This window comes from Micropterus salmoides, unplaced genomic scaffold, assembly GCF_014851395.1.
Source record: "Micropterus salmoides isolate LMB-PRFRI ecotype aquatic unplaced genomic scaffold, ASM1485139v1 Ms_hic_scaffold_9, whole genome shotgun sequence".
In the NCBI taxonomy this organism is placed as follows: Eukaryota; Metazoa; Chordata; class Actinopteri; order Centrarchiformes; family Centrarchidae; genus Micropterus; species Micropterus salmoides.
The window spans coordinates 15,269,220-15,294,187 of record NW_024044681.1 but is presented as its reverse complement, the minus strand read 5'-3'; the positions used below and the strand labels follow the sequence as shown (position 1 = coordinate 15,294,187).

The 24,968-nt window shown below is 39.5% G+C and overlaps 2 protein-coding genes across 3 annotated transcripts; both read right to left on the bottom strand.

Annotated features, from left to right (window-relative positions):
* Positions 1 to 2,829: 2,829 nt before the first annotated feature.
* On the bottom strand, positions 2,830 to 10,909 carry cunh5orf15 (chromosome unknown C5orf15 homolog). Of its 2 annotated transcripts, none has more exons than XM_038708143.1 (3): positions 10,753 to 10,909; positions 6,476 to 7,302; positions 2,830 to 4,276 (listed from the first exon to the last, which is right to left on the bottom strand). In XM_038708143.1, exons 1-3 carry the CDS (start codon positions 10,871 to 10,873, stop codon positions 4,142 to 4,144), a joined length of 1,083 nt encoding a protein of 360 aa, XP_038564071.1. In that variant the 5' UTR covers positions 10,874 to 10,909; the 3' UTR covers positions 2,830 to 4,141. The 2 variants fall into 2 exon arrangements, with proteins under 2 accessions (XP_038564071.1, XP_038564070.1); XM_038708142.1 differs by having other exon boundaries at positions 6,476 to 7,308; positions 10,753 to 10,904.
* Positions 10,910 to 12,480: 1,571 nt separating this feature from the next.
* Positions 12,481 to 23,827, bottom strand: vdac1 (voltage-dependent anion channel 1). The gene is made up of 9 exons (XM_038708837.1): positions 23,696 to 23,827; positions 20,985 to 21,054; positions 19,547 to 19,596; positions 18,950 to 19,102; positions 18,734 to 18,786; positions 16,989 to 17,216; positions 14,922 to 15,072; positions 14,105 to 14,162; positions 12,481 to 13,587 (listed from the first exon to the last, which is right to left on the bottom strand). The coding sequence occupies exons 2-9, from the start codon at positions 21,049 to 21,051 to the stop codon at positions 13,496 to 13,498; spliced, it is 852 nt and encodes a 283-aa protein (XP_038564765.1). The 5' UTR covers positions 21,052 to 21,054; positions 23,696 to 23,827; the 3' UTR covers positions 12,481 to 13,495.
* Between the last annotated feature and the right edge of the window lie 1,141 nt (positions 23,828 to 24,968).

Here is a 24,968-nt window from a genome sequence, read left to right as displayed (position 1 = left end):
TCTCCCTTTGGTGTTTCTAAGAGATTCTGGGTAATCATGGCAAATATGTTTTCCACCAAACATCATTAGAAAAAATGTTCAAATTCTCCTTTATTATGCTGAAATGTTATTTGTGTCCCAATGAGAGGAAAAGCAGTGGAAAACCAATTGCAATAGCAACATTTGTATTTGCTCAGGCAACATTGTTGATATGGAGTAAGTTAACACGCACTCATACTTGGCTTTTCTCGAACACACTATGTGGTATCTCTCTGCCATCATTCAATTCATTAAAGGACACAGCAGAATATATCACATATGAAACACACCAGGGATTTTTTTCTGAGCAGTTATTTGTGTGTGTGTGTGTGTGTGTGTGTGTATACTGCCTCCTTGTGGTAAAGCTACTTACTTTTCCTTTTAGCAGTCCTGACACTGGAGTCTGCCTCTGTATGTCAGTTCATCTCAATGACATAGATAGATAATGAGTGCATCAGATATGAAATGATGCCTTACCCTGTTGCAGCTGCACCGCAGCAGTTGATTTTTATTTCATTTTATTCATTTAGTATGAAAAAAAGGTTTTAAAACAGCATCCAGTGGTGGAATGTAACTAAGTATATTTATTCAGTCTATGATATTTACTCAAGTTCTGGCATTGGCCAATTTCCTGCACTAACGAGGCTTATATACAAAAGTTGTCTGCGGACACATCTGCATGCAGCCTTGTCAGTGTGGCTGCTCTGGAACGATGGTAACGCTCCCTCTCTGAGTTTTGTGAAGGTGGTAAAAATAATGCAAATTCGAGGTAGCTTCTTGTACTTAACTTGAGTACTTCCATATTATGCAACTTTGAGGTGTACAAAGATGTCATTTCTGTATCTGTCTCTGTAACTGTATTCTGCTAGAGGAGCAGCCGTGGGTGTTGTTTATAAAAGAAGTTGAAGGTGAAATTGTGCAAATGTTTCTTACCTAACGTTAATTAGCAATAGTTTTGCCTTCAAAGCATCATATCGCTAAACAAAAGTTGGTTTTATGAACTGTCTGAACCCTACCACCACCCAACCTTAACTGGGGTACATTGACCAATCAGAAACTGAAATAAAAAGTTCAAGAAAAGGGAAAGATTCTGTTTTGCATTGCAAATAGAATCTATTTAATATATAGAAAAATAACCTTCAATTGAAGGGAATAATCTTAAATTCCAGTGGGCTACTATTGCATTAAATGTCAATCCAGCAACACTAGTGGAACAACATTAAGCCACCGAGCCCTGATGTCCAAACCAACAATAAATTATATCTGTATACAGATTTTGCAGCCTGTGCATAAAAACGTCTTCCTCTGTATAGCCTCACTAAAATAAAAGAGACTAAACGTAAAAGCACTATGTAGCCTGCAGTAGGTAAAACAATCATCATTAGGCCAAAGAAATGAAATAACTGCCACTTAAACAGCAAAATAAAACACCCCAAAGCAGACAACACAGAGATGAATAAACAATACAAACTCCGAAGAGGCTGCAGCCACAAACACACTTAGTAAAGCAGAGAGCTGCACAGTTTTTACACACCACATAGCAGGCAAACAATGCCACATTGTAGGCGGTGGTTGTATTCAGCTGTCTGAAAGTCATTCTGAGTCTTTTTCACCATGAAGTCCTCCACAATATGCTCTTGGTTAAACTTCTTTGCTTGACCATTCTCACTTCATATTATTAACAGTCTTCTCAGCTGTCTGCCCCACTTTAACTGGTCCACTTTGCCTCTGTGTCCCAATATAACCAGTCCACCTCTCTGTCCCACTGAGGTTTATCACATTCCTGGCTAGCTTTTTTCCCTAAATAATAATGAGCAGCTTCAGGAAGAAGTATCGGTTTCCATGCATTATGCTTTACTGAATAACGTATTCAAATTTGGGTCCTTGACTCCACTACATCTCAGAGGCAATTTTTGTACTTCTTACTAGAGTAACATTCATCAGACAAGTTACTTTTCAGATTTTTCATACCCTTCCTGTCCAATGAAATCTGTGTATCTCCAAATGAGAAAATGCTCCTACCTCTTAAACAGCATCATCACAAAGCTGAAAACAGCTTTTTTCTGAGCTCAAGACACAAATATGTTTTGCTGATTAAACTACCCAACAGTATATAAAGTACTGTAGTTAAAATTAGCTCAAACTTCAACAACTTCAGCAGTAAAAGGCATCATACAACGTCCAGCACCAGTAATGGTAACCCAAAAACATATATATAATAGTAAAACACTGGTAAGGACCATTTTACTACAGAATGAGCACTATTACTTCTGATACTTTAAGTAAATTGTGCTGATATTTCTAACATACTTAAGGTTTAAATTCAGTGCCTTTATTTGTAGTGGAGTATTTTCACAGTATGTTATTAATACTTTTACTAAAGGATCGAAATACTTCTTCCACCACTGGCTGCATCTAATGTAGAAAATAGTCTTTTGCAGAGAAAGAATACTTCAGCTCTTGCTAAATGTATATTTGTCTGTTCTACCTTTTAGCTCTCTAAATATACATTAGCTTTTAACCACACACTTTCAGCTCAGTATGTGACAGTCATAACAAAAAGATAGAACTTCTGAGCCTATTACGATCAAAGGAGATCAAAGTCACTGTCTAGCAAGCAAAGTGTCCAGTCTGATAGCGATGCCAACACAGTTAAGCTGGGCATTTACTGCAAAATGAGACAGATAGCAGTCTCTGTGATGTAAATACTTTCTTAATCTGACTCAAAAAAATCTGTCAAAAGAAGAGGATCTGAGATTTATCATATGAGCAGGTCAAACAAAAGCATCAATCAAACAAATTAAAGGCAGGTGACTGTATACAATTTGTGCTTTATTGACAAAAAAAAGAGATTGTACGATTTCTACTGTTGATTGCAAGAGCAGTGTTGATCAATCACATTTACACAGGAAACCTCCTCCCCTCACATTCTAGCTAGCATGACAGAATGGCATAGTGCAAATCGCATTATCCATCTACCCACTGTGCACCTTGTTTACATACAAGACAGCTGAAAAAACTGGCAGGTGGTGATAAAAGATTGATAACGAAGATGTGGATTCATGTGGCAGTAATGGCATTACAAATGAAGGCATGAGACAGCGACAGAAAGAAAAACAACATGTGGCTGTGATGAACAGTCAAGAGTCATGGGTGAGAAAAAAATAACAATGTGTTCTATTTTTGGTTTTGTGGGAAAGGTGTGGTGCTCATATGAACATCAGGCCACACAAAATATGTGATGAACCAGTCTATCAAACTGTACTCTGACAGGAGGTAACAAAAACATTTTACGTTCTGTATGAGCATGAGGAAACACAGCAATTACATTTTGCCAATGAAGACCAAAAACGATTGAGAGAGACTTCACCGAAGTCATAAAACAAAGAGGGCCAGCCCCAGGATTTCTGTATAGCAAAATCTGGGCAGTACAAGAGGTACCATTTAAGACAAGTAAAATATAAACTGAAGAACAAAAACAAAGTTAGGCAATACAGGCGTCTCCCATACTTAGACTAGTACATTAGATTAGTACATTGTAACCTGAACAATGTACAGTATCTGTCTTCATTAAATGGCTTTAACGCATGAACAGACCCCTCACCGAAAAAGTAAAATTCTTTTTGTGTCAGTGTATATCTTGGCTAACTGCTGAGAGAGAATATTTATTAATCTTGGGGTAAATAATCACTGTTGTAATTACCTAAGTTGCATTAACATGTAATTCTTCCTACTCTTAAAGTGAGTATTAAACATATTAAAACCATATGCCAGAGGCAAAACAAAAACAGGTGTAGAGGGACTATAAGGCTGAAACACTCCCAAAAAATACAGATATAAGACCCCTAACACACCAAAATATTAAATTCCAAGATGGTATTAATTTAGAAACAAAATGACAAATAACAGGAAATAATATAATAGATAAACAGTAAAAATCTCTTTACGCAGACAAAATAAAACTGAAAAAACAATGATATCCCAAAGATCAAACCAGTTGGCCTTTAAAGCAAGAGAAAGCATCAAGCTTCACAAAGCACAGCATCTCGACAACGCGACCGTTCAGGCAGGAAGGCCAACTGGCTCTGTGCAGATCTGGACATACTGTTCTTCTGAACGTTGATCAAAAGATGTAGTCTCGGGTCATCTTGAGGGACGGCATGGCCTCGTTGACGTTTTGGTCCAGGCGGTGATACTCCACACTGTTGCGGGAGCACAGGCCGTCCTTCCAGCGCCGGCTCTGAGCCAGTAGGAAGATCTGAAAAGAAGCAAAATGCAGACAGAAATCAAATTAATCTGATAGATGTACAAGTGCTGATCAAGTAAAATCAATCATTTCTTACAGGCTAGCAGAAAAGATGAAAGACTACATAATGGGAATCCTTACTTGAGCTGTATAAACCAAATTTACATTGGGGGCCAGCTTAATATAGAAGATTTCATGAGGTTTTCTTCACATGAATACTGATCATATGCTTCATACAATCATATATATTTTACACATGGCTAAAACAAACCACCAGACATCTTGTTAGAACAATGCAGTGCTAAGGTTATAATGTTTCTCCCATCCTGAATGCCAGCTAATCTACTAGGGGTGGGAATCTCTGGGCACCTCACGATTCGATTACGATTCAGAGGGCTGCGATTCAATTATAAAACGATTATCGATGCATCTTGATGCATCATTTTTTCTTTACAGGATCCCTGAATAATTACTAAGCATTTAATTTGAGCATTAAAATCCAAAAGAAACATCTTCTAATTAGCTTAAAAGGACTAGTTTGCATCTCTAATTTAAAAATTACTTTATTAACCTCATCTCCATGGTCCCTCATTTCTTTAACAACCAGTTGTCAGACTCCTCTGAAAACTGAAATGTAATAATCAGGATGTACAGTATGTATACAGGACAGAGCTGTACACCAGTTTAGTCTAAGGTTGTTACAATTAATTAATTAATTACTACATTAATAATTTAGCTAACGTTACATTAATAAATAAATATTTTAGCGCCTTTTGCAGGACCCAAGGACGCTTTCCACATAGTTAAAATAATTACTTGTGCACTGATACTAATGACTGGGTGACATTTTAGTAGGGTGGTTATTCATTTCGTAGCGGTGCTGTGCCGAATACAGGAGGAACACTGGGCTGTTTCTCAATCTGCGTTCTTGTCCGATCTTGTATTCTTGTGAAACGTCATCAGTCGCAGCCAAAGTACTGTTCCAATTCAAAAGTCCGCATACAGCCAAGTACAGTCAAATACCCGGATGTGTTCTCGTTCCGCCCGTTTTTTTTTGTTTTTTTTATTACAGGAATTATATAGTTACAGTTCACGTTTTCATAAGGAAGAAAAAACAATTATAAACAACAAAAATAAAGTATACAGCCAGAGTGTCAAACAATAAATATCAGTTAAATTAATTATAAAGTTATATTAGATAAATGTTGTACATTTTGATGCTGATTTACCCTTTAATCCAGACTATATAATTTTTTAAGTCAAATTTAAAAACATTGAAAAGAGGTTTGTTCTTCATAAATTTTGATTTATGAATAAAGAATTTTCCAAGCAAGATTAATAGATTGACTATGTATTGTACAGAGGAGTTTGAATCAGAAAAATAAAATAAAATGTCAAAATTGGATAAGTGTACGTTTGAGCCAGTGTCCATTAACGAAGCATTGCATATCGGTGGTGACTTGTGTGGACGTCGGATCGCCAGATATCCCAGAATGCATTTCGCCGCCAAAAAGCAAGCCGAACTTGCCAAGTCCGAGCTTTAAAGTACAGCAGTCCGAACTTGGCGAACTCGGTATTGAGAAACAGCTACGGTCTCTCTGTTGTGTGCGCTCCACAGACGGTCCGGGCGCTGCACTTCTGCCAGTTCCGCCATTTGCGTTCCGTCAACATTACGTCATCAATTAACATTTAAATAAATCGATTTTTAGACATTTGTTAATTGATTCATAATCTTCCACGTTCGCATCGCAATGCATCTAAGAATCAATTATTTCTCCCACCCCTATAATCTACTCTTAACACCATAACCAGCTAGTGTTAAATATGTATTGTTATACTGTAGAGAATAATGTAGTTGAATGACGCCACTTCTGACAAACTGTAGCCCAATGGCAATGTTAGGGAATCTCCTGATTTTTATAAATTTTAACAGATTCCATGATATTCCGTGTTTTACAGTTAATTGCATTTTCAAATCCCACAAATTCTGAGGAGGCAATTTCTACAGCTGTTGGGGGGGCGGGCACTGTACTCTGCATAGAATAATGTAATTATACATGACTATTCTTTGTTTTGATATCAGAATTTCCCACAGGATTTTGTGAGACTATGGTGGGTGGACTTCAACCCTGTAGGGGAAACACTGGAATTATATTTCAGCCATCAACCGCCCTGTTATCTAAATATTGGCAGAGGTCGACCACTACTCACCTTCCTCTTGTTGTGATAGGTGATGTAAACAATTGCCACGAGGAAAGCTAGGATGACCAGATGAAAGAAGAAGTGGGAGTCCTCATCCTCTGTGTTGTAGGTCTCTGCTCCCTTTAAACGGGTCCTCTCCATCCCATCTGGCTGCTGAGGACTTGCCACAGTCTGGTCTTTGAAGTCATCATTGCCAAATGTGTCGTCACTGTCATTACCTTCCTCGTAGGGATCATCGCTGTCACCGTTGTCACCGTTGTCACCGTTGTCACCGTTGTCATTATTGTAATAGTCCTCGTCGAAGGGAGATTTCAGTCCTTCGTCAGTTGTCTGCAGAGTGTCTGCTTCAGTGTTCTGCACTGGGGGTGGGTTTGGTGTGTTGGAGGGTTTGAATTCAGAGTCAGGTGCCTCTACTTCTTCCGTTACAGGTTTGGTTGGTTCAGGGGTTGTGACACGGATGGTGGGAGCTTCTGTGGAGGTGGTTTTAGGAGCAGCAGGTTTATCTGACGCCTGCACTTTACTTGGTTCTTCTGGTATATCCTTTGTTGTTGTGTTTTTAAAGTTGTGATGCTTACCAGAGTCATCAAAAACGGCCACTGCATGTGGATCTACTGGATGGATGTTCTCTGTAAGCCTTTTTGTTTGAATGGGTGTTGTAAGGTTATCATTAGGAGCCTCAGCTTCTGTTGTTGTGGAGTTATTGCCAGCAGATGTTACAGGGTTCTTGGGATCCGTCAAAGCCACTGGAGTTGGTTTAGTTGACAAAGGTTCTGTTTCATTGTTCACACTGGTCAAATTGAGATTTTGAGATACGTTGCTCTCCTTATTCACTTTGACTGACAGGTAAGAGGGAATAACAATGCAAAACATTATGTTAGGTATATAAGGTTGATAAAATATTCCTTAAAAACATTGAACATATTAATTTGAAATGTTTTTACACTAAAGAAAATATTTATTTTCAATCAAGGTGGGATGTTTGACTGACCACTACTGCTACAATGAGTAAACCTAGACCTACAGACTTGCTTCCCAGAAAGCAAAAGAACAAGATTTCAACTGATCATAGCGCCAGATTCATTTTGCCTGCCTCCATACAAATATCATGCAGGGATGATCATGATTGAAAAGTATGATGTAATTTCAAGAGACTGCAAATCAAAAACACAACATTGATTTTATCTCCTCGCTCCGGGTGGCTGGAGGACAGTTCTTGTAACTACTTTGCAAAGGTAAAAAGACTGGGGTGGTTGTGGTAAGCTGAAATTGTGAACTTGGGAAAATATTTTATGTTAATAAAGTTAGCCTAATGTTACATAATTAGCTTGCTTGTTCAGAACACGGGAGTTACTGGTCACAGAATTAACACAAATATGACCAAGGCAGCAGTAGATCAGAGAGCAAAATTAAAGTTTTTGAGAGCAATACAGTGACTGTTTTGGTTAAACAAAAATGATCTCTTCTCTTAAAAAAAGATCTCTCTATACGGATTCTTTCCATAATGTTGTCAAACACACACAGCAAAAACAAGCTCTTTAGTTGACGTACATTGAAGGTGTGCAATAGCCCGCAAGGATTCCGGTGCAGCCCTGTTTGGCTGCTGCCAACTGCAGCGTGCTCACTCAACACTGGACCAATTTCAAAAAATGTTGTCCCAATTATTCACATAGACACAAAAACATGGTCCAGGTTGAAAATACTGAAGTTACCCTTTAAGAGTATCTATGGGTGTCCCCAACTAAGGATTTACATACTCCAGTCAGAATTGTCAAGTCTTGCCTATAGTTGACTGATAGTCAAATCAGTGTGTGTTTGTGCGCGGTGATTGCGAGCGTTGGGGCAAGGTACACAGGGTAGCTTTGCTTTAATCTTATGAAGAAATATCTCTTCATTAGTCATTGGTTCATCAATGGTGATAAATAATCCAAACGTCCCGCAGGGTGGAGACAACATGGTACAACACCGGTGAAGCTGGGGCTCCGTCTCACACGCTATGCCTACAAATGCGCACTGGCCCCCTTCATTAAGGGTAATTTTGGATTTATTCACGCACTTTAAAATCATTTATTATAAGCTTTTTTTAACCTGTTTATTTACAGCATTATATGTTGAAAATGATATTGTAACAGGCTATATATTAACTTAATGGGAGAAAACTGGTAGTTCTATGTAAAATCCGACGTTGAGCACCCCATATCGCCAAAATGGCATGACCCTTGTTTTGCTGCGAAGCTTCAACTGTGAGATTGAATCTGGCTCCACCCATCAAAGCATCTAACCTTCACAAGAGTATCACAGTAAACATACTCATTATGCAAACTGTCCCCATTTAGAGTTGTATTTTTTTATACATTATTGGATTATTAGTACTGATTTATTACTATTATTTTTATAGTTATTTCATAAAGATGACCAAATGTTTTAAAATATTGATCTGGGCAGTAACTACTAAATATAGCTGTGAAATAAATGTAATAGAGTAAAATGTCATTATAGGAATTCAAGAATATATGATTGAACGGTTTTCTTTATATGTTGAATAACTTGATCATATGGTTTAAAGACTCCATGTGATGTGTTATTGTGTATTACCCTACTGTTATAAAGCCTTTAATGTGGTGTAGTTCACAGTATTGAATACATTTCCATTACGACAGATATTTTAACAGGCTGGTTGAATATACATCCATGTTAGCCTAATTAAGTTTATAAAGGTTGCAGTATGACATAACCTTTCAGTTCCTTAATAAAAAGCGAAGGAATTTTTATTTTTCCAGAATCACACAGCTAAATCAGTCTTTAAATGAGAGCTGAACTCAGACTCATGCATCTGCCCTGCCTTCCTGAATCAATGACACCATTTAAGCAACAAGTGTCAACATTATTTCATCCTGTGGGACTAGGAGGAGTTGCTTAGGAAGGGACAGGAGGAGAACACTAGGGACTTGAAGCACGGGGTAAGACGTCCCTCAGAGAAGAAAGGGACTATTCATACATATGGGCCCTGGCCAGCATAAATAATCACTAAACAGGAGATCTTTGTAGCAGCAGGAAACAGCATGTAGGATATTCAGCCTTTAAGATTAAGGAGCTGTGTCATTCTTGACAAATGTTTTAATATTGAAGTAGGTTTATAATAAAAACACACATCTCAAACACATAATGGGGGATCATCCTCGCCTCTTGAGAAATGTGCACTCTTTTGGCTCTTGGGTCAGTTTTATTCAGATTAAACCAATTAATTCCAGGCTACATGGGGATATTGTAGGGAAGAGCTCCATTTTTAAAGTCAGATCACAAGACTTTGACAAATTTTATGATGCGTTTGATCATTCTGGATACACATTTCACGTAAACAATTTCCAGAGAAAATAGCCTATTCATTAATATTTGTGTTATAAAAATATGCTGTTTCAGTGATATTATGATCAAGATACAGCCTAGTCCAGAGATTTGCACAATGCTGCAACCTGACAGCTGCCAAAACATGCAGTAACATGACATGTAATGTCCATTTGAAAGGGCACAGTCTAAGAAATCAACAACTCTGACCTTACCTCAACAGATTTAAGCCAATAAACTTCAGACAGTCAAAGTCCATTTATGCAAGACAGAGCCTACCGTTGAAAGCAATGCTACAGACTTTACTGTGGTCTCCAGTTCCTTGACTGTGAACTTCAAAAGGTTTTTGTTTAATGAGCAGTGGAGTTACTGGACTGACAGGGGGTCAATTAACAGCTCAGATATATGACATGGACACCTGGACCAAGTCAATTTATCTGACAACCACAAATCACTGTTGCTCAGGAATCCCCCGGGAGGAACCACAGAGCTGACTAACTTATCTAATGCAACGTTGACATGGTTTAGCAGATAACAGATGTTAAAGTTAACTGGTCGAACTAAACATCACGTTATGTTATATGAAATATAAGTTTGCGCTGCTTGTAAATTTGTCGAGCTGGAGGTTTGATCAGAAAAATATTACTTCTGTTTCCGGTTTCGCTTGTTATGACCCTAACTTAATGTCTCTGTAGACTATGGAGCTAGACAAAACAACGTTTTATCTATTAGATAAGTACTTCAATTAAAATACTATTTTATGACGTACAGCCCAAACCGACGGATCGTCACCGTCCCTCTCACCTGACCTGCGGTTGAAAGCCTGACGTACTAGACCACTAGCTACGTTAGCTAGCTTAACGTTACCTTACACGGACTAGCTAACAAGCAGTCCTGTTGGTTGGTTTAAAACAGTCATAATCTCAAACAGTAGTATAACATACTTTCCGTATTGTTGTTAAGAGGAGCTGACAGGCAGCCGCTGGCAAACAGCTGGAGAAAAACCACCACAAAAAGAGCACAAACATTTCTCCTGGTTCGCACCATCTTCCCGCACGTCGCCATGTTGATGCGTAACTGACTGAAGAGGCGTGGTTTAGCATGGCTACGTGCAAGATGTCAGTGCGCGTGTGTGAGAGAGAGAAAGAGAGTGAGTGAATGTTTGTGTGGGTCTGAGATATAAAAAGAATGAGGTCTGACTGGTCTGAGTCATTCACCCTTCAAATTCCTGCTGTACTTGTTCATGAACTGGTTAAGGCCTATAAATAAAATATTTATATAATTCTTTGACAGCCTCATTATTTGGGGACCACAACCCCCACTGCTGTATGTGGAATAATAATAATCACAAAATAAATCAATATTTTTCTTTTTTACCTTTCTTCTGACCTTTAAAAAGCAAATATTTGGAACAGTGTTTATCCTTCCATTGGTCACAAATCTATGACACCATTAGGGTCATTGTAGGTTAAACGGGAAGGGAGTGTTATTTCCAGAAAAAAAAATTGAATTGCCTACATTTAAGAGAAAGAAAATGTTGGTATTCTCAGAGATTACGATACGAGACAAAAAAAACTTACACATTTACAAAAAAAACCAATATTTTCTGAGATTATAATGGTCATAATTTGTGAGAAAAAAATCAGAAAACACTATTTTTCAGGTGTATTTGTTATTAAGGGCACTATTCTCTTAAAAACAGGTCATACATACGTTAATAACAACATGAGCTACTTTCACCAAGATACATCTTGAGACACTTCTTCTGACCAATATCATAAAAGAAAATTGGGGAAGAACTGCAGACATTTATAAATGATTAAGATGTGACACATGCTTTCAAGTGGCATTGATGCGATCCCCCATATCTGCCTATCTGTCTGAAAGCTCACTCTCCTCTGTCTGCACTGACTCACTCTTGTCTTGTGTTATTGATGACTGAATGAATTAATGACGTTTCTCATAAATGTACAACTTTAATCTCAAAGAATATAATTTCTTTCTTCTTCACAATTTTGCCACTTTAATCTCAGATAATATCAGTTTTTTTCTCGTAAATTTACGACTGTTTTCTCAGAATATTACTCTCTCTCCCCAGCTCTGTAATTTTGGTACAAACGGTCCTGGGTAGAGGTGCAAAAATATGGAAATTACCATAAAGCATTGTTATTACACCGAAAGAGGAACTATTTCATGGCAGTTATACAAATGACGGTACTTATGTTTGGGGTCAATTACACCCCAGTGATGTCCAACTCCTTGACAGAAATCTTATGCAAATGTTATAACGTATGTGTTAGATTTGGGGGCATAGTGCTTCAGAAAAACACTGCAAACTCATTGCATTGAACAACGGGGTTTCCCTTTAGGATTTGTGGGAAGTAGTGATGTTGTAATCCTCTTGACCAAGGCCCAGGACAGGACAGAAATTCTGAAATATCTTCAAACACATTCAAATGATCTCCTTACATCCAATCCACTTATCTTTCCAGTCATTTGCCAAGAAAATATGTTAAAATTTGCTGGGTTTATTTCATGCCATTGTAAATCTTTTGGTTTTGGACTTTAATTTGACAAATTTAACAGGTGGCCTCAGGCCTGGGCAATTGCGGTATGGTGTAATTATCACAAGATGTGATGTGACAAATTGCATAAGAAATATACAATCAGAAACTGGTTCAAGATGTTCTTTATTTAATTCAGGGAACAACAATACTGTCAAGTACACTATGCATGATTCCCATAACCAGTTATGGAAGACTACCATTTCTTGTCCACTGTATTTATTTATTTTCATCATTTTCTTCATTCAGAGTGCCTGATAAGTTTCCTTTCGTTAGCTCGACCAGGAAGAATTGCCACGTCTTTGCCTTCGTAAGCTATCACATGTGGATAAAACTATGCAAGACTGTCAATAAAATAATATTCTTTTTGCTATATGTAACAAAAGACATGTTTCACACCAAATGCACAGACACAAATAACAAGTGAGACGAAAACACAGAATGTACACATTGGGGTGTCGTGCCTCTTAGAGCTACTGACAGCTGCTTACATCAGGGACAACTAACCCTTCCCAATGTCTAATATATCAAGACAGACACAAGAGCTCTCCAGTGCAGAAGTGTGAAAATAAAACTGTTATTTCACTATTACAACTTTTGACCAAGGAGTGCTTAGTGGCGCTATGCAACAGCACCATCTGGTGGTGTAACTAATCAACTGTACGCTGACTGTGTAGGGCCCTTTCTGTGTTTTGGGCTGATGTAGTTTTTACTTTCCCTTTTATCTGCATTGGAAAGCAGAGACACACACAAATTAAAGCATTGTGCATGAATGTAGTGAAGTGACAAAGAGTGAGGCCAACATGAATGCACTCCAGGCTACTTTCCCTTGCAAGCTACACAATTCAAGAAAAAAAACTTTCTGTTACATGGTTATAGTTTTGTTCTGAATTTGGCTCTTTATTTTGAAAATATAGTTTTCCCTTAATGTGGTCCTTTAAAAGTGGTAGATCGTTGCAAGAACGATTTGACCTTTATGCTGTCTTGATTCCAGCTGTAGCATGTCTAGGGGAAAGAGGGATTTTTGTGAGAACTAGCTAATCAATAAAAGGATTTTGATTTTTTTTTTTTGTGGGGAATGCGTGTGTGGAACGAGGACTGGAGGAGCGTCTGCCTCCCCCTCCTATGCCTGGAACTCGAGGCCGAGACCAAGTTTGTGGCCACCAGCGTTGATGTTCTTGCCATCCAGGAGTGCAGAGAGTGTCAGCTTGATGCCTGCAGAAACAGACCCATACACATACACGATAAGATACGCAGTGCACAGACAAGGCAATTTATAGGGTGTAAATTAAATTTATAAATTTGTTTGCTACTTAATCCTCCAAACTGCATGAAACAGTATTTGGATTTCACAGGTTACTCACTGAACTATTATGCTTTATCAAAGATCTAACCTCTAAACTCAATCAATTCAGTTTCTCCCCAGCATTCAACCTCAAACCCCATCTTTCTCTAGTGTCGCTACTGTTGTTCACCTTTGAGAAATTGTATTTGTTGGCTATAAAGCCATAAGCCATCACAACTCTTCTAATAACTGTTCTATTTTCATCTGCGCATAAATGTAGAATTATGATTAGTAGCATGCTTTCTCAAATAGTTTATGTATATCAAAATGAGCCACAAAACTCTGCTAGGGAGCCATAATCTGATCAAGGTGTACTCTAAAGCTTTGTAAACATGGTCAGTGTTTCAGCCCATATAGGCACTTGAAGTTATATTAGATTTCACTCACCTGGCTTCAGAGTCTGAGTGTAGCCCAGACCAACAAGGCTGGAGTTGTTCACCTTGGCCTGTGTGGGAACCACAGATGAAAATCTCACAGATAACACCACATTACTAACAGATAACTTCATCAGGCCAATTCTGGATAATTTATTACCTGCTCCATAAAACACCTGAACTGCGATTCATAATAAATGAATGCTGATGATGCTATAATTCAAAGAAGTGCCACCACTGACAGTTTCAATTCAGAATAGCATGTTGGTCACGTTATAAACTTGTTACGTGTAATGGCATGCAATAATTGTTAGAAAATACATATAATTCCACTAACAAACAACCATGCACACTAACTGGCTCTGCTGCAAGTGGGATTTAAGGACTAATGTGATTGACAGGACTAAATTAGCCTGTCTGTAGCAGACACACTCCTCCCATTGGCCATTTTGGCTTGGATGAGGCTTCTCTCATGGCCCACTAAACGTCTTGTATTGACACAGACTGGCATCCATCCTTCCAAGTTGGTCAAACAAGGCATGCAGCAAAGATTTGAATGGAGCAACATAATGACTATTTCGTGGTGCGTCTTCGTTCATATCGTTGACACCCAGAATGTCTGATTTTTATTTTTGACTTTTTCTTTTCTAGCTTATAAACAACAAAAACAAAAACTAATAATAATACAGGAAATATGCCTTCTGTTGTATAATAAATTACTTGCAAATTCCTACCAGGGATCAATAAAGTAATTATGCAGAATGTTACTATACTACTACTACTACTACTACTACAACAACAACAACAACAACAGGTTACACACTACTCACAGAGAAAGATGCATCAGGATCAATCTGATACTTGGCAGCAATGCCAAAGCGGGTGTTGCTGTTTCCGGCAGTCCAGGCCAGGTTGACGGCTGTCTCCAGCTGGTCATTCACCTTCTGGTAGATGGAACCACCGAATTCAGTTCCATCATTTCTGAGGGAAAATAGAATATTGAAACAAAAGTAAATGCAACAAAATACCGTTTCCATATAGGTGATATTTTCCCCTCAAAGGGATAAATTATTGTTCTGTGTGTTGTAAACAATGCGAATGCCTTACTTGGTGTCTTGCGTGTCTGTGAAAGTGCTCCTCAAATGGGAGCACTATCACTGATGTAAAGCCTACATTACACTTTGTCTGACCTCACATAACCGCTTCAGCTGCAGACTGAAACAGACAGGCTTGGCCAGGGGCACAGCAGGAAACAAGACTAATGCTGTGCCCTGTCCGTCCCTCCCTCTCTCGTTCTCTCTCTCCCCCCAACACTGCCCTCACTCCACCTTTTCACTGAGGCCCTTTAAGCCTGCCAACCACTCACTTCAGCTCACTTGCAATATAGTAAATCCCTTCACCTGGGTGTAAAAATAACTTGCAGACAGCCAAATGGGCGACAAAGTGGTCAGACAAACAAAAACAGTTTGAAGACTTGTTTCTAGTCAAAGTCAGTTGTCTGTAGTGTTGTAGTCAAGACTGCCCAATCCGAGACCAAGTCAACACCAAGACCAGAGTTTGAGACCAAGACAAGACCATAACTTTTATGGGCTGAGGACAAGTCGAGACCAAGACCGAGTCAAGACCAAGACCAGTTCCCCACATTACATGACACACGGTAAAATGTGAAACGTGATCATAGGTACTTCTCAAATTGATCTGAAAGATCCACATTCCTATTAAAACACCCACATACAAACACTAATAGCTGAAATCTACGTAAGCATCTTTATTCAACACTGCTTTTCCATGCTTAAGATCGCGGGGAGGGGGGACAGTCGTTAACGGGGAAAACCACATGTTTAATTAGGGTTATTGGTTGCATTCAAAGCAATGTGTTTTCCATCCAGTCAAAGATAGGATTTTAACAAATAAATCAGAAAATGCAAAAGCAATTTATTCCCAAAGTTGGTCTTGACCTGTCTTGAAATAAAATCCAGAGTCCTCAATGTCCCGAGACCGAGTACAAATGCAATCGAGTTCAAGATGAGACCAAGGCCATCAAAAAGTGGTTTGTGGGACTCGACTCACCTTTGTTTGGTTTTCCATTGTGAAAAAGTTGTACCTGTACTTTTTTTGTATCACCTCCGTCGAGGTTCCAAACGAGCTGAGGCGAAAATGTAAGGCCATAACTTTGGGAATAAATTACTTTTGCATTTTCTGATTTATTTGTTAACATCCTAACTTTGACTGGATGGAAAACATACTGCTTTGAATGCAACCAATAACCCTAATTAAACATGTGTTTTTCCCGTTAGCGACTGTCCCCCCTCCCCGCGATCATAAGCATGGAAAAGCAGTGTTGAATAAAGATGCTAACATTGATTTCAGCTATTAGTGTTTGTATGTGGGTGTTTTAATGTCGATTTGTGGGAGAGAGACCAGTTGAGACCAAGACCGGTCTCGAGTACTACAACACTTGTTGTCTGGACTCCGTTGTTTCACTTGTTGCTAAAACCTTTAGCCTGTGACTTACGTTCAAGTACCACAGGAAACAAACACTAACCTAATATCAGAATGTATGGTTTTATGCATAGTTAGCTTAGAATCAAACTGAAAACTAAGTATACATGCTTATTTAGAAACATAGCTGCTTTTCCTGATGTCTTTTCCCCACTAGCTCAACTTTAGATTCAAAATCAGGGCAGTATACTTTCACTTTCCTTACTAGCTTAACTTAACAGCACTTATATGATTATTGTATGCCATGACTATTTATAATGTTATTCTAACAAATAATATACAAAGATGAGGAGAAGCCACATTGGTTCAGTGATACATTAGAATTGTATGTGTGTTTCTGAAGTGTGTATGCTAGCATAGTACTCATGACCATGTGCTGCTTCATGTACTCTTACACATTCGTATGGAGCTGGAACTCGTCAGTCTTGTATCCAACCGCAAAGTTGCTCTGGGTGACCCTGTTCCTGCCAGCCTCGAAGGTCATCTGGTAGCCGGCCAGCCAGCCCTCGTAGCCCACCACTGCTGCACCGTGGACGGCTGTACCATTGATGTCGTAGTTGACGTCACAGCCAAGGTTGATGTGGTCGCACTTGTAGCCTGTCTTGACCTTGCCGCTCTTCTTGCTGGCAGGATTTGTGGGGAGAGAGAGCAGGTTGTTAATGTCAAAAGCAAACACTTCCAAGGTAGAAACATCTCACTGCTGTGACAGTGCGGTTTATCAGGGCTAGAGACTGACCATTAAGTCACACATAAGAGCCATTTTTAGAGACAGTGTGACAGAAATGTCGCTTTTCCATTTCCAGTACCAGCTCAACTCGCCTCGCCTCAACTCGACTTGGCCGTGCTCCGTTTTCCATTGCAGACAGTACCCAGAGACAGTACCCCTCAAAGTAGCTGGTCGTCATAGCGACGCCACACACAACTGCCGCAACATAAGGTTCGATGCGACACACACACCAGCGATCCACACAGCTTTCTCTTGATTTAAGTTAAAAAGTTTCAACATTACTCAGAATGTAAAGACAGATAAGCGGTATGAAAACCTTCCAGCTGTGTTTTCCTCTGCCATTGTTGCTGCAGCGGTCTGTGTGACGGTGGGAGCAGAGGGCTCTGTGAGCGGGCGGCTGGCCGGCCTTGCCAGCTCCTCCCGCGGGTTGGCGCAGGCTTCTCCCGCCGCCACTTGCGGAGCTCCTCAACTCCGAAAACTTTCAAGCACATTTTTGTTTCACCATCACTTTTACTCTTAAAACTGTCAATATTCGAAATCTACACAGCTGATTTCTCACCTCAAAACTTCTCAGAAGTGGATTTAGTGATGAAATTACATACGAAAACTGTAAAATATAAAACTTTATGTTGCTGGCCTCTGTCTGGCACACGCAATGATGATGCAGTGAATAGTGAATATTCTCTCTGAACAATCAGCGGTCTGCTGTGTTTTCACGTCACATTTTAGTATCCCTCAGCTCGCTTGGAACCTCGATGGAGGTGATATGAAAAAAAAGTACCTGGAAGCAGGTACAGGTACAACTTTTCCGCAATGGAAAACCAAACAAAGGTGAGCCGAGTCGAGCTGGTACTGTGCAGTGGAAAAGGGGCTTAATACTAGTGCTACTTGCAATGGGCCTTTATTTATTTACACACTTTTAAGAGCAGGGTTCCTTCATGACTTCAACTGGCACCATTACCCACACTGTAGCAGCTAAAGTTAGTCAGCAGTTGTGCATTTAACCGCTGTACCTCACCACTGCTTTGATTTTAAACAGACTCATTTTACCTTAATGTATGTTAGCTAAATATTTTTTGTGTATCCAAGTTTTACCTTGTAACTATAGAGTACTGAATTGGCAGGTAAAAATTTAACATTTTTTAGAAAACTGTCAGGTAGCTTTCTTGATCAAGTATTTATCAGGTATGCTAGCTAAATAGTAAACTTTTTTTTTTTTTGAACATCTGTCTCTGCCCGTGTCTTTGCCTCATGTACATGCAGCTACCTGTTCACATTGGCAAAGAGCAAAAAATGACCCAGGAAAAGTAAAATGAGGCCATTTAAATTATATTTAGCGATGAACTTTTTGTACCTTTTCACTGTAGCTCTAAAAGCACATGAAGAAATACTTTCTCACTCAGCAGTTCTTACCCAGTGTTTGGCGAGAAGGAGGAATCAAACGTCAGCTTCAGCCCTTTAGCCAACTGTGGAAAAGGTAAGAAAGTTTAATTAAACTTACCATTACTTGAAACTACAGTCCAATTTACAAGGAAAATTACACACACTACTTGAGTGACAGGCCTTAATGAATATAGGCAATATATGTTACTACAAAAAGCAACCCAAATACACATTTATTAAGCCAACCTGGTCTTCAAGGGTGATCTCAGTCCCCAGGGTGTTGTCGGTGTTCCACTTCTCTGTGAAGGTCAAGCCGTGCTCCGCCCACTTGTACTTGGTCTCCAGGGATCCAGCGACCTTGCTGGTCTCAGTGTTGGCTGAGCCTGTGCTGGTGAACTCCTGCGGGTGATAGTATTTGTATCAGATTCCTACTGACCAACCAGGTATGTTACCATGCTACACATTTCTTAAAAATTCAGCTGACAAATGAACAAAAATTGAAAACCTAGATTTGGTGTTTCCAACTCTAAAGCATAAACTTCATCTAAAATTCTGAAAGGGTTTGAAAGTTTACAAAGTCAAGAAATGAATTGAAATTAAACCTTAAGTAGACTGAGACGTCCATGTATTTGATTGTTTTGACACAGCATTTTCTCAAACACCATTAAAAAATAAAGATCACATCAATTAGGCAGCAGAGGCCAGGGGGCCTAGCAGCATTTAGGAGATCAGATAAACAGCCACTTAATTATCAGCCAGGAGCCTCTTAAGCTATGATAGGACAGCTGGAGTGGTAGCTCTGACAAAGCTCTGAGAAAGTGATCGTGACTGGTGACGACTTACCAGTCCATTCTCAGACTTTGTTTTCAAGTCCAGCTTGATGAGCCCAAAGCCTGAAACACACAGCATTAAATAAAAAAATCAAAATGATGATGGGATGGCAATAAGGATCAGACATTTTATTATCAAAGTGGCAAAAATGGGATAGTTCTTAAAAACAAATACTACTTTAATGCCAAAACTATTAGTCCTAACCATGCAAAATTATATTTTTTTCTAATTCTATTTATCACATTAAATCAAGTAATTGATTAGTGTCTGTGAGATACCCATTAATCAGCCTCCAGAGTAAATTTAAAGTCATCCACTGACTGAACGTGTGTATTGATTTGATGTAGATTCTGTGAGAACATTAGTGCTGTCAGTTATGAATAATAGCTAGAGGGTTGGTTAAACAGATTCTGGCTCAACTCTAAAGCCCCATTCCTGGCTGTACCCAGCATTAGACCTCCATGTTCATGTACTTTCTGGCCTGGTACTCTCTCGTCCCAGCCTCCCCTTCACTTAACACTGTCTCTCTTCATCCTAAGCTGCAGTTCTCACTGAACGAACAATCGTCACAACTACTCAACTCCTCTTAGTTTTAAAGCTTTTTTGTGAAGGTGATCCAAATGTTCCATGTGACCACCACCTAACAAACCTGCAGTTAAAGCCACGGTAATAAATTACAGTCACTGGCGAGCTTGTGATTCAGCCTTCATGCTAGATGAAGGACATCATTCTGTAACCCTTGGAGCAAAGCTGTGTGTATACACAAAACACACCCAACGACATTCACTTTAACTGCTCTGTACTACTCCTCAACATGTGTTCAGCTAGCGGTAAGCTATAAACAGTACATGAACTGGTTTGAATCAGTTGCTTTCATTCCCTGAGTGAAAGAGTAGCATCGAATGTTGCAAGAAATGTCCTTGAGTGATAAACATTTAAGTATTTGTTCCATTGGCATGAGGTATTTAAATGATAGTAAATAGAATGGTAAGGAAATAAAACTAGAAACTAATTCTACCACAGCTGCCCTCTTTGATGAAGCAACTGAGAAAAACTTAAAAGAACGAAGCTAATGCGATAAAATGCCTCACAGTTTATGTCTTGATTTACAGAAACATTAGTGCTAACAAGGTATTACTCTAGTGAAGTAGTAGAGGCTATCAATGGTCTCCATCATGGCACCAGAACTTTTATGTTTTACCTGGGTTTTGCAATCCCATGACATATTGAGGTTTAAAAATTCTACACAATAGCATGCAAGTATCCTCCACTAAAAAGGTGTACCACGCAGATTTTACACATCAGGCCTATGTAAATAGTTGTATAATGTCTTCTGTGGCTCTTGAGGAGCTTTATCAAGTGTTTAATGATGATTTAAAGCCTTTCCCTCTTCATCATACTGCTGAAATGTTGATGAAATAAGGGAGTATGGTTGCTGCTCTGTGCTTACCATATCCCTTGGTAAAAACATCCTTGGCAGACTTTCCAAGGTCAACGTAGGTGGGAGGTACAGCCATTATCTGCAAAGAGAAAGGGATAATCAAGGCTGTGACTAAGAACAAGTCAGAAAATACAAAGAATTACAACAGTCTCTCTGGAAATAACATCCCTGCTGTCTTCCCTCTGTGTTACAGCTTTAGGACAGCCAGAGCCCACAGTAACACAGCAGAGGGAAAGACACAGTAAACTCCACTGAAGCAGAAAAGTAAACTGACAGATCAGATGTGATGTGTGTGGGGAGAGAAAGTGCAACCAACTGGAGGTCACTGATGGATAGCAATGGAACAAATCTGATGAAGTTATGGGCTTACATGAGCTAAACACTTGCACACACACACACACTCATTGAAACTTGCATTCCCGTCAGAACAGAGGCCAGCTTGTACGCAGCTATCACACTTTGTCATTAGCTGTTAATTTCAGCAAACACAAACATTTCTGTGACTGTGGCATCGTGCCGATACCTCTCTCACACACCGGGACAGACACTCTCTTCCCACAACAAACCTGCCAGTCTAGACACATTCCCAGGTTACCCAAAAGGTCACGTTCCTTAAAGGAGGCTCAGCCGGTAATGCAGCAGAGTTAGGCTGTGGGTGTGCTAACCTAACTTGTTGGAAAACATAGTAACTATATAATATAATTATTATGTGTTTGTATACCTTGAGTATAAAAAGTAAAAGTACTCTATGCTTCCAAAAGACACTTTATCACTGTACATTATATCATATTGAGGTTTATTTCCCATAGAAAAATATTTTGCCCGGTAAATTATTTTTGTTTACCAGCCACTGGCCGGTAGACCAAAAGGTTCATTCTGGATCCTGTTTGCCAGTACATTGTCAATACATTCACTGATTCCTTACCCGATCCCCATTTTGTTTCAAACTACTTGACATTTTAGATTTTGACATTATAGTCATTCAAACTTGATGTTTCAAAGTGGAAGAAGCCAGGTTCAGAAAGAACAATGAAGGCCACAGACTGTAGCACAAAGCAGACTCTTTGCCAACCCTCTGGATTGGCTGCTCTCAACCCTCTGTGCACAGCTTTGTCCTTCATTTTCCTGAACAGCCAGTTGTGCAAGACGTGTCTGTTTCCACAATAGAACACATGTAGATTTCATTTTTCAATAGCACAACAGTTATCAAGGTACAGAAGTTGCACAGGCCTATTGATAACATACATGTGCATATTGGTTGTAGATAGAACAGGAATTTGAGCAGTTCACCAAGTGAATAGCAACGTCAGGGTTTACAATTTCTTAATGAACATTTTTTGAGTCACAAGAACTGCAACTATTCTACAGTATTCTCATGTATATTTCTGTATGATAAAATGTGGTTTAACATAACATAACACAACAGAACATTGAGCATTTTTTCTCCAATTACATTTGTCAAAAAGCACATCTGTTTAATATTGTAAAGTCTGAAAGCAACACAGGGAGATTACTTCAGTGCATTACTAGTACAACATGTCCACTTATCTCCTTCAAGCTCGATCAATCAAGTTTATGGGAAGCCTCACCTTTTATAAACAACTGCTCCCTTTTACTCCAATTATAATATGACTAACACATTTACAGCATTGCACGCCTGTGCATGTTTGGGCCCCAGATGTTTCTCAGCACCCGGCACTGGCTCTGACACAATAAATGTCTGTCTATCGCTGGCATGTTTTAAGGCCCATGTCCAGCTCTAGCTCCCCTGAATCATTCAGGATATCCCGCATGGGCAGCCCTCTGAAACCAGTCATCACACTGTGGTCATTGAAAAAGCACTTGGACAGGAAGTGGACTAATGTCATATATGCAGTGCCTGTTAACACATACACAAAAAAAAACCATACACACTAAGCTATTAACCCTGTGCTAACATATGTGATACCCTGCAAAGTCTTGTCACTGGGGTGTCCTGTGTAAACCTTAAATACTTTAGGTTAAAGAAAGATATATCTTTACAACAAATACATTTACAAAAATAAGAAGGCACCAATCCCATAGCCTGATGAGGATAAATCATGAAATGTTGCACTTGACTTAGCATCTCAACTTGGGATGTCACTGCCCTTCACCCATCAGCATCACCTTAGACTAAATCAGGGAAATTGAGTTGTGAGTCCGACCTACAATTGATTTGAAAAGTCTAGTCTCCTTCTAGGAGTGAATAAGTTACAGCAACGGCCATTTGACTCAGACAAAGAGGTTTATGAAAGCAGTGAAAGCAGCATCTCCCTGCCCTAGCCTGCTAAAAGATTAGCATTAACGTTAGCTAGCTATCAAGGTGGAGAGCGGGCAAGTGTCTCCAGTAAGTTAACCATATGGCAGGTTGGCCGGCAGGGAGCCCGTAAGTCACTGTGTCACGAGAGTAAAAGCGTAAGTTAGATAAGCTTCTTTATTTCTAGCTAGCTAAATACCTGCACACCACTGGTACCTGCACTGTCAAATGACCGACATTAGCCACCAAGCTAACAGCAGTTCACAGGCCTAGCATCTCTGCTGCACGTCGAGCTGCACGCGACTCCAGTTAAAAATCAATGAATGAGACGGACATCTCCGGGCTCCGGAGGTCACAATCCGCCGGCTGATAGCAGTGGCAGAGTTGTTCAGTAAATAAAATGTCAGCTTTCTTGTATTTCAGTAACATATGTATAACGTACCGCTCTGTGTTACAGTCCTGCTCGCGAAGGGGCTTGTCAACTGCACAAAGGGAGGAGAGAGGAGGGAGATGGTGCGGCGTCACGTACGTTACAAGTCACGCAAGCAACAGCAGCAGCCGCTTGTCACCATCAAAGATACAGCATTCAATCAAACGGCAAGATAGTTCACGCGCTATTTCAGCATTCCAGCCTGAGTGGCATCAGCGGGGCACGAGGGTAGGCTGTCCCACACTATTCCCACACAAGTATAGTAAAGTCATTTGTGTAGGCTTCTTAATAAATTAGTGGTGTGAAGTAACAAAGTCTCTGGTGCTCGTATTTTACTCGAGTATTTGCATTTTATCCTACATTATACATCACTTAATTTCAGAGGGAAATATTGGACATTGCACTCACTACATAGGGCAGCTGTAGTTACTGCCTGCTTTGTGGAATATCACTTTTTGTCATACAAAATACATAATCAGCTTATTCACTGTTGTGAATGCATCTAAATCCCTATTAGTATAAAAGGTAGCCGGGGTAAAATCACCTCCTTCTTGACCAACTGCAACTTTAAAATGCTGCTTAGACATTCATGCATAACAATAATAATCCAATGATATAATGAATGAAACTGGTCACTTTGCATAATGAGCATTTTTATATTTGATAGCTTATCTGAATTAGCCTACATTATATTTATGTGATTATCCTTCTGTAGGCCTACTTTTACTTGAATGCAGGACATATATTGGTGGCAACTTTTACAGTAATAGCACTACCAAGTGGATAACATTTCACTTCAGATCAAAAAGTAGGGCTAGAGTTTCATTAAAAAATAAAACAAAATGATGATGTATTCAAAATTCATATAGTGTTAACAGAAGCAAAGCAGAATTTGAGCCAACGCTTGAGCAGCCTAGCAACAAATAGCTAGACAATTTCTTTCTCAGTTAAGGAACAATTATGGCTGGGGGCTGGGTAATCGTTTCCACCCCTTCATCCTCTGCCACAAGTTATTGCACCCGAAAACGGAAATATCAAAAAGTTAAATATCTCGCTTTGCAGCATTCTCTCTGGTATTGCCTGTTTGACCTCGACGCAGGCGCAGTTTACCCCCGGGAGCGCGCAACTACCGCATCATCAGTGGGGTGGACAAGTCCCTTTAACAGCTGACTGGAGATCAGCTTTCTGAACAATTACCGGAAACCTCATACTAGCGTACAGTTTTTACAAACTGTCCCGGAACAGAGGAGACATCTTAGCAGCTGTAATGTTACATCACATGTAC

Excerpts from the sequence above, each read along its gene's own strand:
- cunh5orf15 (XM_038708142.1), bottom strand. The coding sequence starts at position 10,873 with ATGGCGACGTGCGGGAAGATGGTGCGAACCAGGAGAAATGTTTGTGCT. Across the intron at positions 7,309-10,752 it reads TCTTAACAACAATACGGAAA|TGTCAGTCAAAGTGAATAAG; the intron begins GTATGTTATACT and ends TTCCCTCTTACC. Across the intron at positions 4,277-6,475 it reads CCTATCACAACAAGAGGAAG|ATCTTCCTACTGGCTCAGAG; the intron begins GTGAGTAGTGGT and ends GCTTCTTTTCAG.
- vdac1 (XM_038708837.1), bottom strand. The coding sequence starts at position 21,051 with ATGGCTGTACCTCCCACCTACGTTGACCTTGGAAAGTCTGCCAAGGAT. Across the intron at positions 15,073-16,988 it reads TTCCAGCTCCATACGAATGT|AAATGATGGAACTGAATTCG; the intron begins GTAAGAGTACAT and ends ATTTTCCCTCAG. Across the intron at positions 13,588-14,104 it reads CACTCAGACTCTGAAGCCAG|GCATCAAGCTGACACTCTCT; the intron begins GTGAGTGAAATC and ends CTGTTTCTGCAG.